General features: G+C 43.3%; 1 protein-coding gene across 1 annotated transcript in view; it reads right to left on the reverse strand.

Moving 5' to 3' along the window:
* Positions 1 to 16,216, reverse strand: part of PAM (peptidylglycine alpha-amidating monooxygenase) — a 201,422-nt gene that overhangs the window by 10,332 nt on the left and 174,874 nt on the right. The window contains exons 21-24 of the mRNA XM_075599016.1: positions 15,829 to 16,029; positions 9,197 to 9,315; positions 5,630 to 5,729; positions 2,774 to 2,827 (exon numbers count right to left, since the gene is read on the reverse strand). Of these exons, the coding sequence (XP_075455131.1) occupies positions 2,774 to 2,827; positions 5,630 to 5,729; positions 9,197 to 9,315; positions 15,829 to 16,029 (474 nt within the window). The remainder of the gene's footprint in view (positions 1 to 2,773; positions 2,828 to 5,629; positions 5,730 to 9,196; positions 9,316 to 15,828; positions 16,030 to 16,216) is intronic.

The following is a 16,216-nucleotide window of genomic DNA, read 5'->3' on the forward strand; positions in this document are numbered from 1 at the left end:
TGTCTGGATAATTAAAATCCCCCATTATGCAAACAGTTTTGATGCCTTCTCCATTTGCAAAAGTATTTTAGCTTCCTCAATCTCACAGATATTTGGTGGTTTATAGCATATTCCCACAAACATTTTGTTTATACTTTTACCTCCACTGCTAATTTCTATCCACAAAGTCTCTACATTTTCATCATTCCCTTCATAGACATCATCCCTTATAATAGGTTTTAGATCCAGTTTAACATATAAACATACTCCTCCTCCCCTTCTATTTGTTCGATCCTTCCGAAAAAGAGACTAGACTAAGTGAGAGGAAAGAAAGAATCCCTATATTGTGGCACTTAGAGATTGCACCCAAACTAAAACTTAATATTTATTGATTAATCTTAAAATGATAACTGTTTGGAATAACCATAGATGCAGGACAAATTGTTATTAAAATTAATAAAAAAACGTTTTTTATTAATTTTTATTAATTTTAATAACAATTTGTCCTGCATCTTCCTGCACCACTTTCTTAGCCATGCATTAACCTCCCTGATCTCTGACTGTCTCCCTGCGGTAGCGCATGGCACTGGTAGTATTTCAGAAAATACTACCTTGGAGGTCCTTGCTTTAAGCTTTTGGCCTAGATCCCTGTAATCATTTTTTAGGACCCTCCATCTTTCTCTAACTTTGTCATTGGTGCCAACGTGTACCAAGACCGCCGGGTCAATCCCAGCCCCCCCCCCAACAATCTGTTTACCTGATCCGCAATGTGCCGAACCCGAGCACCCGGGAGACAACAAACTGTTCGGTTCATGCGGTCCTGGCAAAAGATTGCCCTATCTACCTTCCTAATAATGGAGTCCCCTACCACCACAATCTTTCTTTGTATCTGAGCATCCTGAGTACCCTCTGTGCTGGAGGAATTAGTATCCCCCAGCCTTGCCATTTCTGCCTCAACATTCCCAATATCTTCACTCAACATGGCAAATCTATTGGGATGTGTCAGCTCAGAAATGACCTGCCTCTCCCTATTGCCCCTGCTTCCCCTTCTAACTGTCACCCAGCTACCTACCTGCTCCTCACTAACAGAAACCAAGCTACCTACCTGCTCCTCACTAACAGCGCCACCATCTGCACCACTAGTCGAAGAAAGGGCCTGCTCAGTGAGCTCTAATTCCCTTTCAAGATTGCCAATGTCCCTCAATATTGCAAGTTGCCTCTTCAGATCAACCTTACTATATATACAAATCACCAAAAAATGTACTCGCCACACAAAAAAATCTACTCGCCACCTAGTACCAAACGTGTGCTGCTTGGGCCAATATTTACTCGCCCGGGGCGAGCAAATGTATAGGTTTGTCGAACACTGTATATATATATATATATATATATATATATATATATATATATATATATATATATATATATATATATACACATACATCTCGGTGAAAGCTGCTGTTTCGGGATAAAAGATACCTTTATGTACATGTGTACTTTGGACTCTAATAAGAACTCACTGAATATCCAGTTTTTTTAAAGGCATATTTGCACTATTTTGCTTGTGTTTTTCTTTCCACATATATATCTGCGCTCCCCACAAACATCCTGGATACCATTCATAACTACAGTATACATGTAACAAGCCTACAACAAACTCATGTGCACTGTAAACAGAAACCATAGAGGTGAGCAAAAACGAAGCAAAGGAGCACAGCATAAAAACTGGAGAACTGGAGGCTAGATACTAAAAATCTAAATGTATTTAAGCATCATGCCAAAACGAAGACAAAAATAGGATAACTCTGACGCGTTTCCCACCGTAGCGCGTATCTTTGATAAAGCACCAGCTACGGCGGGAAACGCGCCAGAGTAATCCTCCAGTGCTCCAGCTTTTATGCTGTGCTCATTTGCTTCGTTTTTGCTCACCTCTATGGATCTTCAACAAATGGATGCACGCAGAGAGACTCGTTACCTGCAGTAGCAGTGGTTTGTGAGTACATACATTGCTTTTTGTGTGGCCGGTCAAAAGTTTCCCATGTTTAGCTGTCCAGCTGTCTACTAAATGCTATATATGCCTAAACCTAGAGCTGTTAGGATCCCTTGACCTTACCTGTTGGGCTGCTTTGTTGCGGGGCTTCAGTTATTGGTCTGTTTCCTGCAGACTCACACATTGATTCAGGGCTTCCTATGGTCATGGCGACACAGGAGCATACTCGGAGCCTGATCTATCTAATTGCTTGAAAAACACTTATTTGTCTCTCTTCCGCCCTGGACATTATTCTTGTTAGATTTTTGTTGCACCACTTTAGAGATTCACCTCTCTTCATATACATGTAAACAGAAACTACAGGCATATTCATTATTTTGCTGCCATAGGCGACTACTGTCCACTATAGAGAGAGAAGATCTATTAACCTTATGACGGACCATAGTGAAACCACCCTACAGTAACTAGCAAATATATGTGGAGTATTTTTTAATTTGGATAATTTTCACGGTAAAGCTCTGTAATAAATAGGAACGTTCTTGATGGCTCAAGCACATTTGTTTTTTAATACATCAAATGTTTGGTATTCTAGATACAGGCGCTCACAAAATATCCACAGAAGCAGTGAGGAAGGAACTGTAACTACAATATTATTATTATGTATTTTACATGAATTTTTTAAGAGAGAAAATCGTGTCAAATTGAATGTCCTGGCTGATCCAGATATGAAATGACAAGGACTAAATTATCCCCCAGCTATATGTACGGTATATATGTATACGCTGTTTGAGAAATGTTATGGACCTGTTATTTCCTCCACCTCTATACCAGCCTTTTTCACCGATCGATGTTCTGCCCCTAGGAAAAAAGGTAATAATTACAGGACTACTAAGAATATGTACATTCCAATATATCAGCTACGAAGCACATCTATAGCCAAATATATTAGGCATCAATACAGTAACATGTCTGAGTTAGGCTTTGACTATACCAGCTCGCGCGAGGTATGTAAACTTACATTGCAACAGTTTGTTATTGATCAGCGCGGTGGTGCGCAGTCTGCAGTTTTCTTTATAGCACGGCCGTAGTACACAAGTCATACTTGTGTCAGTACAACATACTTTAGGCCGTGCTTATACCGAAAACTGCAGACCGCGCGGCTCAATAACAAATTGCTACAATGCAAGTTTACATATCTACACGAACTGCAGGGCGGCTGACAGGAGAACAGACCTTGGATTTTGTTTTCAGCAGGCAACGGCCGCGTCACGTGAGCGGTTCAGCCAGTGAGGGCAAACCACTCACGGCCACGCCTCCCTGTCACCTCCGCCTGCCTCCTGGCTGCAGTGCACATGCATCGCAATGATGACGTCACAAGATCGCGAGCACGCTCAGCCGGTGCTGGTAAAATCGTAGCCTTAGGGGGCGGCCCCAGTCACTTCTATCAAGCCCCGCCCCCCCCCCCCAGTCCGGCATGTCCCAGTCCCTACCTTGTCGCGCACCTTTCCCCAGCGGTGCACGACAGGTTTTCAGGGAGGCAGGGGAATTTGAAATGAACATCTGCGATGGAGGCGTGGCCACGCCCCCGCCGGCGGTTCAGCCAATAAGGGCGAACCAGCCGCGGGACGTCATGGCCACGCCCCTGCAAACCCACAGCCACGCCCCCTCCTGTCGCAAACCTTCCCTCTCCCTCAGACCGCCTATCGCGGTGTAGCGCTGTGCACGCGCCCCCGCCCCCTCGCCGGGCGCGCGTGCCACAGTGAAGACTGGGGACTCAGCCTTAGAGTGCTACTGAAGCTACATAGACCATTTACTTGGAAGATTACACTGTGCTCATATTTTTAGGATTTAAGACAAAAATGTGTAATATGCAAAATGTACAACAAACAAAGATATAAAACAGGCTGGTCACATTTAAAAAAATTCTGCTGCTGTATTTACTATACAAGTAAAGCTTTGATTTTCAGTGAACTTTATAAACCTTATACTATACTGTGCTGTGCTACATTGTCGTCAACTTTCAGAGAACGCACTATTGCGTTAAGGCAGGGGAACACAAACCTTTCCTGCTGCGCCCCCCGTCTGCCTGCTCCGGAGCTCGCGCCCCCCCCCCCCCTCCCTCCTACCTGGCAGCTGCGTCAATTGACGCTCTGGGGTCATGTGACATCAAGTCACGTGACTCGCAGCGTCATTTGACGCCTGTGACATCCCGTTACATGACCCCGCGGCGTCATTTGATGCAGTAAGGTGAAATCACTCCGCCATATAACACCTTGTAAACAATTTGAAATGTTTAATAATTTTACGGTGTGTTTAACAGCTTTGCAAATTATGATCCACATGTTTTACAGCTAAAAATATAATAGCAATTATCACTAAATGTGCAACAGATACTGCTTATTTTACGGTTTTACACTTAACCAATGAAAGAACTGCAGCAGCAGCAGTTCGTGTTGCAGTGATCAAGCCTGATTTATACAACTATTGCTATAACATGAGAATTTAGAAGGACCAGCAAAAAATGTTTTAACTACACTAATTGTTTCTCCAAATCAGAAAACTACTGGAGTATTGTACAATGAATTATGTGGTGAAGATTGAAAAGAAAAAATATGTATGGATGTACTGTATATTTCTATTTATACAGCGCTTTACAAAAGAGACTATACAGTAAGGGACGTATAACACAATAAGTCTAACAAACATAAAATCAGGCAGAAGGAACAGAAATTCCTGCCTTACAATCTAAGCTACTTTCCATAAAAAAATTTGGACCCTCCAAAACAAGACAAAATGAAAGCCTTCCTTAAAATAGCTAGTGTATCTACAGTATAAATATTCCAGGATCACGACTTAAGCTGCGCTTCTGCAGCCCCAGCGATATGTGTGCAGGAGATTGGGCAGGAGATTGGGGAGGCGATCGGAGTCGTGTGGCGATCGAGTCATGGACGCGCCACAAGCTGATTCGCCCTCATTGGTTGAATCAGCTCAAGTGACGCTGACATCACACGAATGACAATTTTTTTGCATGTCCAAAATGTAGCAGCGTCGACGCGCTACATCACCGTCCGGCGCAGCGGGTACTGGAGGAACTGCAATAGGAAAACAGGCAAGAGATCTGGCCATGTGCGCACGTAGCGCCGCCGCCACCACCATGGGCGCATCATTAGGGACTTTAAAGAGTGATTCCCCCACGGAAAATACTATGTTGTACTGTATGGCAAAAAATAACTATTGTGCCCCTCTTGCACTGAAGGATCATATATATCCCCAGTTACAACAGCTCCTATTCCCACAGTCATCTCACTAATGAAGGAGCCATCTATCTAACAGACCCATTATTCCCTTGCCAGATCTGCTTCTTTCTTTTGTGTACTAGGGAATCTTAGAAACCCAAAAGTATTTTACACCCACACATGTCTAAAATTCTAAGCAAGCCCATACTATAAACTATGGTTAATTACACGTTACTAAGGATCTATACAACAAGAAGAAATATTGTGACAAGACTTTCAGCTTCAGACAATGTAGACTCTTTAAAACATCTGTTTGGTTTTCCATGTGAATTTCACAGTTAGATAAGGATATAACACCAACATAACTATTTCATCACTTGGTAAGGAAGAAGCAGGTATGAAATACAGAGGGTGCAGAACATACTTTCCGTAGGAGAGAATTTCCACACCGTTTTGGCATGTGCGTCTCCAACATACACCGTTCCATCGTCCGAGGCAGCAATGTCATGGGGCATGTCAAAACTCTGCAACAGTAACAAGACACGTGCAAGAAGTGTGATGTTTTAACCAATGCTAAAAAGAAATGTGTATCTATGCAGAAAACATATGTTCTCATTCAAGTGTCTTCTTTAAGAACCAACACTATTATTGCTTCATACGGTAAAAATATTTAATTACCTCATATTTCTGCATTGCTAGATATTTCAAATATGTAAAAACTAACTTTTCAATGAAAACACAGGCTGATGGTAAATAGCCTGGATAGCCTTGTTTTCAATTAAATTTTCTTAAAAACGTTAAAATCCTTTAAAAAAAGGTTTAAATCTCCTGCTTCCTATTGATTCACGTGCCACAAGAGATTTAAGAACCAGGAAGTAACCGGCAGCACTTATGGAGGTATCTCGGGAACCACAGGGTGCTAAAATAAACACAATTCAGCTCCTGGGACCCCCTACTTCATGACCATAAAAAAAGGGGGAGGGGGGAATGTTGGATAGAATGCTCTATTAAATTATTGCTTAGTAAATGCAAGACTTCCATATCAGTCTAGGATTTACATACATTTTAGCCCCTGCTTTACTCCCCTTTTTTCTTCTGATTTTTAAAAGTAACAGCGTGTGACAAAGATCTTTAAAATCATCACTAATCCATCTTACCTACATTCATTTGTATTATATGTAGAAATGGGTGGAATTGTCTGAATCAAAATCCGTCAGCGAATTGGGCATTAGAAAATCTGAGCGGATACCCCGGAACCGGCAAGATTCTGTCTTGAATCAGAGTTCGAATTCTTAAAAATCTGAAGTCAGATTTGAACAACTGAAATATAGTAGTTGCGGGGTGGAGAAGCCTAAGGCCGTGATCATACTAAAAAAAGGCTGGCGGCTCAAAAACAAAATGCATTCTAATTTAAGTAAACATACCTTGAGCGACGTGCACGCCGCCTGGAACTGCAGGGCTGCATAGTGGTGAGCAGACAGAGGAATTTGTTATTGGCAGGCGACGGTCGTGTCACGTGAGCGGTTCAGCCAATGAGGGCGAACTGCTCACGGCCACGCCTCCTTGCCACCTCTCCTGTCTCCTCTGCTTGTTCTGATGCCGCTCGGTGGCAGCGTGAGGATGACGTCACCGGATCACACTGCCGCTCAGCGACATCTGGTATAATTGTAGCCTAAGACACCTAGTGACTGGAATGGTGTACTCAGCAGGACTACAACCCACAACCACTACTTTTCTAGGCAACAGCGCTAGTAGAGTGAGCTAAACCAGCTGATGACCAACTCTCCTATCATAGCATACATCTGGGCCCTACTTCTCATTCAGTGTTCATACCTGTACAAAGCACTTTAACCTCTTCTGGAATAGAGAACCTTAAGCAGTCCTGCCATGAGACACCTTCTGGCATGGGAAGACACCTTACAGTCCATTTAATTGAATATGAAAATATGTTGTATGGTGCTCTATAGTAGAAAAAGCAACACTAAAGCAGGGGGGCGCAATTTTTTTTCCCTGCGCCCCCCTGACGGCTGTCCCCTCACTCCCGCGCCCCCCCCCAACCCCAACTTACCCGCGCTCCGGCGTAATGACGTCACGTTGCCACGCAGCGTAATTTTGACGCCGCGTTGCCATGGCGCCGCAGGGAGGAAGCCGCCGGAGCCACGGTAAGTTAGGTTTACAGAGGCCCTGCAGCTCCCCCGGCACTTAATTTAAGTGCCTTCGGGAAGCGCGTGGGGCCTCTGTAAACCCCGCGCCCCCCGTCGGCAGTGTCGCGCCCCCCCTGGGGGTCGCGCCCCACAGTTTGCGCACCGCTGCACTAAAGGATTGTTCAAATGATGAATAAGCTTTAATTTTCATTGTGGGAACGCACTCTTGTTGTTATTCACTGGCTTGCCAGCACTGGATGTAGTGCTCCGTTTTTTCTCCCCTTTTGATAATTTAATTGGATAGGCTGTAATGTATTCCAGTACCGAACGTGCCTTATGGCTGCTTAATAAATATATATATAATTAACATATATAAATTATAAATATATTAACACTGCTTAATAAATGTGGACCACTATCTTTATCTTTTGCTGTATAAGATTAGAAGTACTAACTCAAGTCACAGCTCACTTTGTTGCATTACTGTATTTCCACATCTGCTTTATTTGATGTGCTTCGCCTTGTTTTTGCTTGTGTGAGACAACCTGTGTTTTATGTAATCTCATCTAGTCTTAACTCATAGCATCCATTACTTTTTGCTTGAAGTCCTTTCAAGATCACAATCAACAAAATAGATATCCCTTGGAGGTGGTATACGGTTAGCAGATAGTGTGCACTGCTAGCCATCAACTGGTTTAGCTCACACTGGTAGAGGTGCTGCCTAGAAAAGTAGTGGTTGTGCGTTTTTTGTCCTGTTAGGTCTGACACAGAACACCATTCCAGTTATTAGTTGCCTTAGGGTTGTCAACTCAATATCTTATTGAAATCATTTTAAGAAGTGTGGTATGTGACTCATTTAAATATACTTTGCATAGTCATTATCTCCCAAGGTACCTCATCTGAGCTCCTTTTTGAGCACTGGCATCTCTCCCAAGTTATTCGGAGGGAGGTGTGAGGATAGAGATATAGACACACACACACACACACACACACACACACACACACACACACACACACACACACACACACACACACACACACACACACACACACACACACACACACACACACACACACACACACACACACACACACACACACAGCAGCTCAACACACAACACACACACACACCTAAATTGAACTCCTCTTTCTCCTCCTTGAACTGGTTAATCTGAGGTGGATTTCAGACAAAAAATCCCCCATCTCTAATTATATGTATAATGTCACATTACTTTCGGTTTAGTTTCAATTTAATACCAGTTAGGTATTTGTTACTATTATATGTTCATCTTTGGTTTAGTCAGTTTGAAATGTAACCAAATAAACCCAGACCATGTAAAATATGGGACCAGCCAGTGGCCATCATATTAGTAGTAAAACAGCTACAGCATTTTGAAACCATCTTTTGAGCCAGTAGTGCACGGTGATACTTGCATATCGGTACCTTGCCTGGACACTCAATATATGTGACTTTCTACATCGCTTATTCATCTTGACATTACATAGAAAGGTACATGCAGATTCTCCTATTTAAGTTTACAGTTTCACTCTGATTTATCATTCTAAATGTATCTTTTCCACGTATTTTCATGGCACCGTTGGCTAAAGTATGACACCTTCATTCTATGAATGACATGCACTGATAGCACTATATCAAATGAATAAAACTTCTAAGTGACTGGAGCCCAGGCTTGCCCAGAGCCTTACTGCCCACAGACAACTACAATGTACAGGCAAGTAACGGACATACCCTAAAGTAAGGAATGACAAAGGGTGGAAATGGATGATCTTAATGTGCTTTGCTTGCAAACTCTATAAAGTAAAAATCAATTTGAAAATCATATTACCTTTCGAACAGGAATGAAAGTGTCTATGATATCCCCAGTGGAAAAATTCATTACAAAGCCTTGTACTGGTGTAGTTTCTCCAAGGTATGGCTTTCCATTAACAGCATACAATATGCCACCTGAAATGAAGATCGGATTTATCTGTAACTTGCGAGCCTGTATGAATTAATATCACAGAAATATAAAAGAGGAAACATATACAAATGGCTTTATTTAAAAATTTCAGTGTTTGAGGGACCTACAAGTCTAAGATAGTCAACACTGAGGGCAAAAATGGCATCCAGGCATAATGTTTACTACACTTGCTTGACGGACTTAACCCATTGCTGTACTAATCATCTGAGGTCACTTTACAAAACGTTTGCTTGCATTTTCCAAGGTTAAAGAAGCTATGGTAGTTGTTCTTCGAATTCATATTCAACAGCAAAATGTGAGACCTCTAATCACTGTATTAATCTTTACATGTAATTATAACTATTCTGCAATTGTCGACGACCGGGAGTGGATTGGAGTTATGCCATCACTACACTAGTGATCAACTGAAGATCTGTTGAAACAAATGGCTTGGTGCCTAGTTTGTTTATATCTTTAAAACACCAAAAGCCATATATAATAAGCGGTACTAAACAGTAAGACATCTTAAAGCCAATGAACGGCTTTGTAAATATGAGCCCAAGTGTTTTTATTAGCTATTGCCAAATGTTTGAAAAAAATATTGTGTGTAAAACGTAAATTGGGAAATTTTAACTACAGTATGGCTTTAACCACTCCACTGCAGGATGCTGCATTACTACAAAGATAACATTCATTACGGTTCCTCACCACTTCACATCCACAAAGCCCAACAATGCACTGCAAAGCCCCTGTAGCAAAAAATAAAGGTAAATGGATGTTTCATCATTTAAAATATATTTAACAGCTTTGTATATTTGTAAGAGTTCATAGTTCAAAGCTCTAATAGCCATATTGGTCCTTGAGAAGCATAGGTTTGTTGGGGTTGTGAGACATTTTAAGGGACTGAGTTTTTCTTAAATTAAATGATAGTGTGCAGAGCTTTCCAAACCTCACCGGTCTCTTCTTTAAGTGCATGTGTACTTAAAGTACTCAAACAATAATTATTACCTTGCTAAGAGGGGTGCACAGGGGACTGCAGAGCCTTCTAGCAGCAGAGGAGTTATATTTAAGAGTTCATCGGGAAGTTTGTATTGGTTGATATTATATTCCAACTACCTTTCTCATCTCACTGTAAACCCCTTTTAACTACTGGGAAGCAGGGATCAATATTTAATTATGAAGTAAATTAAAGTTACAACCCAGCAGTTGCTCAAAAGAAGTGTCTAAATTCCCTGCCGATCGATTCATGGAACAGATGGTTAAATTAAACCTTTAAGGAAAAGGTGCTGAATTATTAGCAAATAACTTATGAAAGGTCAAGTCCGACTTTTCACTTGTATTTACAGGTTTTTTTTTAAATTGACATGACTGGGGCTTATTATAATGGCGATAATTATGTGTGAGATGGTGATGGTCTTTATTTGGTTAAACATATGACATTTATTTTTTTAAAGGCCTCAATAACCTAAGTATTTCTAAATAATTTTGTAAACGTAATGTTTTTAAATGTGTTAGAGGGATTTACCAATATGAGCAATACTATAGAAACACCCGCTCTGCCTATTACCAAGGTAGGGGTGCACTAGGGTTAATAAGACACTATTGAAAACAGAAAGTGCAGAGTATTACCCTAGAAACTGCGGCACCTCTGCATGAAAGAACCCCTTACACTGCACTCTCCTATGCATGTAAACTTGTTCACTGCGACAGGACTGATATTGAGTGTTTGATGAATGAAAATGTCTAATACAAATAGTATAACCCCTGGTGTGTGAATTGATTATTGAATGAAATTAAAATATGAATTCTTTAATAAACGCAATCTATAAAATAAAGCGCGGCATAAAAACCTATACACATACAAACAAAAAAGCTGGTGTGTTATAGTATAACCAACTTAGAGGGGTAGTGACCTCTCTATCAAATACCCGCCTCGTGATTGGATGAGAATCCATACAACACTAGTCTCTTAATTAGATTGGCTGTTGAGGGTAGACTGAATTGTATGAGTAGATGTTGTGTGTTGGTTGTGCGTGACTCGCGTCCTCAGTATTCCTTGTACTAGGACACTACAAGAAACCGGATAACCTCCTTGTGTCTGGTAACAGTCCCCTTTACATACGTGAGGGCATGTCCCAACTAGCAATATATATTGAATATTGATAATACTAAGCGCTAATATATGCTTCTTAGGAGCTAGGAAGGAATAGGCAGTGTTGATATTATTGCCTGAATCCCACTGGTAATAATGCTTTAAACCATCTATGAGATTGCAACAGTGTTACACTGCTGCTGTGATGTCTTAAGTAGCAATGTGCTGTTACAGTATACAGTATGCTAGTTTGTGTTCACGGAGCGTTCCTCGCTGGACACCAACGGGATCTTACCAGGGCAATAGAAGCAAGGTGTCTGCTTCAAGCTGCGGTTACCAGAGCTGAGTCATCATGGGATGAACCAGGTAAGTACATAATCCAACCACTACCATAGTGATCTTATTATTGATTCAGTGAGGAGTGTGCAGACTGACTCAATATTATGTGCATTATTATCCTCATGCAAGCTGAAGTGCATCGTTTCTTAGGTGGTAGCCCTCGTCTCTCCTGCTGTGAATCTAATCTCAGGCCATCAAGGAGTGTATACAATGTATCTTGAGTGGCCACTATATTTGTGAGGACGCGGAAGTTAAGCACCCGCCAGCCGGTGTGAGCGCAGCAGCAGTAGCTGATGCAAGAAGACTCTATCCAACATCCACAATCGGTTTGCCGGCGTACCATGCTGCTGCGGTGGAGTCTGACCCTCCAAGAATATGACTTTACCGTTCAGCACAAAAAAGGGAGTGAGCACGGCAATGCCGATGGACTTTCCCGGCAGGACGATCCCGGGCCGGCTTAGCTCTGACCTTCAGGCGTCACGCTTGGGGATGAACTCGTTGGGGTCGCAACCCCAGAGCTCTCCGCTTAAGGGGGGAGGTGTGACGGTAGGGGGAAATATGGTTGCTGTTTATAAAGGTTAAGTCTGCCATTACCCCTACCTGTCAGTAATACATTGGTATTGTATGTATGTATGTATGTATGTATGTATATATATATATATATGTATGTATGTCTTTGCTTGGTTCCAGCACCTCAGGAATCAGGGGTTAATAGTTTTGCATAGAATTGTTGCAAATGTTGTGCTGCAGTCCTACCCACCAATCAGGGCCGGGCATGTAGGCAGCTCCTGGCCCTGAGTGTTGCAATGTTATGTTTTAAGTGTACAAAAAGGTGGGGAGGGAGACCCCTAGCAGACAGAGCCTGCAGAGAGTTACAGAGGTGTTGAGACAGGGAGAAACTGCAGTGTCCAAGCCAGTGCTGGTCTCTGGCCTGAAAAAACAGTCCTGTAGGCACTGGGCAAGAAGAGAAAACAGGGGAAACCTCTACAAGTGGGTCCCTGCGACTAGTTAGGCAGAGTACTCCCCAGTTTCCCCAGTTGGGTATGTGTGATGTTTGTGTCTTTTGTATAGTTGTGGATATGTTTTTCAAATAAATTAATTTTATAAACTCTCGTGTTCAGTCTGGCGATATTCATCCCTGGTATTAGTCCTGGTCTCTCATGACAGTAGCCCTCGTCGCTCCTGCTGTGAATCTAATCTCAGGTCATCAAGGAGTGTATACAATGTATCTCGAGTGGCCACTATATTTGTGAGGACGCAGAAGTGAAGCACCTGCCAGCTGGTGTGAGCGCAGCAGCTGATGCAAGAAGCCTCTATCCGACACCCACAATTGCTTTGCCGGTATCCACGAGGACGGACTTTGTACCATGTATTTCTCTATGGGGGCGACATGTGAGTGGTCATTTGTATCTTCATTCTAACTTGCAAATATAGTGTTACTCCCTACACGAAATCCGTTCCCTTTGTGTTTACCTTATTGCTCCACACGTCCATCTGAATCACGGAGGTGGCTAGAGGACTGATACAACTGTCAAGTTCTACCTTATCACCACCAAGCGGTACCCAAGAGGGGCACAAACGCTGTATTAATTACTGGAAAGTGTGAGTGTACACTTATAAAGTGTTATATTCTATTACCCAGTACACATTATCAATACGTTGTTGCACTATATATTTCTATTTTTCTTTTCCACGTAACGGTTCCTGAGCTCCCCGCATCTTTCAACAAACCAGCAGCATTAAGAATCCAACAGGAGGGTTCATCGTGGGTTGAAGCTGGTGAGACACCGGTCATAACTTTTCACTAATTGATTTATGTATATTATCACATTATATCACTAATTTTAAAATTGCAGTTCTTTATTTCATTGCACTTTCACAAGAGCGCCGGGTGATTCTATCTACACTGTCTAGTAAGAAGCAAGTTTCTGCAATGTCATGGCAATGGCCCCTGACAATATGGGAACACCCTGAGACAGGGCCGCACAAGCCCCCAGCCCGCGCCCCCAAGCCCACGTCCCATTCCGGGCAGCTACTGTAAGCATATCGGGGGCAGGAGGGGAAAGCGTCCGGCGGCAAGCTGCACCCACCCGGTCAAGGTAAGTCACTGTCACCCAGTCACTGTCAAGCACCCAGTCACTGTCTCCCACCCAGTCAGTCACTGTCACCCAGTCAGTCACTGTCTCCCACCCAGTCACTGTCACCCACCCAGTCACTGTCTCCCACCCAGTCAGTCACTGTCACCCAGTCAGTCACTGTCTCCCACCCAGTCACTGTCACCCACCCAGTCACTGTCTCCCACCCAGGTGCAAGGGGGAGAGTGATGTGAGCTGCAAGGGGGAGAGTGATGTGAGCTGCAAGGGGGAGAGTGATGTGAGCTGCAAGGGGGGAGAGTGATGTGAGCTGCAAGGGGGAGAGTGATGTGAGCTGCAAGGGGGGAGAGTGATGTGAGGTGCAAGGGGGGAGAGTGATGTGAGGTGCAAGGGGGGAGAGTGATGTGAGCTACAAGGGAGGAGAGTGATGTGAGCTGCAAGGGGGGAGAGGGATGTGAGCTGCAAGGGGGGAGAGGGATGTGAGCTGCAAGGGGGAGAGGGATGTGAGCTGCAAGGGGGAGAGGGATGTGAGCTGCAAGGGGGGAGAGGGATGTGAGCTGCAAGGGGGGAGAGGGATGTGAGCTGCAAGGGGGGAGAGGGATGTGAGCTGCAAGGGGGGAGAGGGATGTGAGATGCAAGGGGGGAGAGGGATGTGAGCTGCAAGGGGGGAGAGGGATGTGAGCTGCAAGGGGGAGAGGGATGTGAAGTGCAGGGGTGGGTGGGATGTGTGTGGTGTGCAGGGGGGTATTGTGTGTTTGATGTGGAGGGGGGGTATTATGTGTGTGGGTGAGGGGGAGAGATGTGGGTATGAGAGATAGATGGGGAGTATCGCAAAGGTTGATAGTGTTGGGTTCTGGGGGAGATATGAGGATGATGATGAAGGGTGCTGGGGGAGATATGAGGATGATGATGAGGGGTGCTCGGGGAGATATGATGATGATGATGAGAGGTGCTGGAGGAGAGATGATGATGATGATTTTACCCGTGCGGCCCAATTTTTTTTTCCTTGGAGCAGTTCAGCCCTGTGCAGGCCTGGTGTAAATAAAGAAGCGATGCTACCATACTGTACTTCCAACACTTTAAATTATGTTTTCGACTTGAGAGTTCTCATTATACAAATAGAAGACATAAAATGTTGGATTTGCCCAGTACAATGTGCATAGAGAAAAAAAGGTTTGGTTGCTCCGTGGTCACAGCATCTTCAACAGCCAACGCATGGATGAAAAAAAACTTTATTGGCAACTAGCAAAGAACATCAGCACGAACCACTCTCAGAGTGGTTCGTGCTGATGTTCTTTGCTAGTTGCCAATAAAGTTTTTTATCATCCATGCGTTGGCTGTTGAAGATGCTGTGACCACGGAGCAACCAAACCTTTTTTTCTCTATGCGACGTCACTTCCGGTTGGAGCACGCCGACACCAGAAACAGCGTGGACACAAGCTGCCAGAGGATCCTACCGGTGCCTAACGGGAACGGCTTTTTGTGAGTACAGACCGGCTGATTACCTCCACGCGGTACACAGGGGACAGGTGAGGCGTCTGGTGATCGGGCCGTGACTTACTTAGGGGCGCCCCTCGGGAGGTGTCCCTCAGTACTTCTATCCGGTATACACCATTGCCCAACACCCTGAGTGAGTACCGGAGGTTTATTATAATATTAGTTATCATTAACACTGGTGTCTGTCTTCAATCAAGTGGAGAAGTTATACTCCGTGCCCAGGTAGTAGCCTCGGTTACCTAGGGACTTACCCTATATTTTATTCAGTACAATGTGCAAGTGACTTGTCCTTCTAAATCTGCTATTCATAAAGTGATGCTCACAATAAAATAACACCCTTTATGTATGAGTTGTGTACATAGGATAGTTTAGAGGTACAGAAGCATGGATGGGCAAAGGTAATCTACTGGCTATGTTGTAATTATTGCATTTCTATTTTGAAAGAAATTATTTCATTCATTTAAAGCACGTATGCTGCAGAAGCTGTATAAGATTACCTGGTACATAAGAGACAGCAAAAACTTCTCTTCCAAATAGCTTGTGTTTGATTTCTTTGACAAATTGTCCAGTCTCGGAATAAAAGCATTGAATCCGTCCATTTTCTCTGTCAGCCACGCATAACTGGCCCTGCTCAGCTACCATGGTCAGGCTGTGTGGGATACGGAACTGACCTGGTTTAGCTACGCCTGATGAAGATTCTGTAGGCGGAAATGACAATTGCATATATCAAATGTAATCAACCACCACCTTATTTATACTAATTGTATATTAAAGTAGTAATCCCATATATGTTTTTTTGCACAATTTGAACCAGGGTTTTTCTGGAGCTTAACCGTGACATTCCTAGCACCAAGCACCAACAATTCCTGAATATTTACATTTTTA

Source organism: Ascaphus truei, chromosome 1 (assembly GCF_040206685.1).
Source record: "Ascaphus truei isolate aAscTru1 chromosome 1, aAscTru1.hap1, whole genome shotgun sequence".
Taxonomy (NCBI): Eukaryota; Metazoa; Chordata; class Amphibia; order Anura; family Ascaphidae; genus Ascaphus; species Ascaphus truei.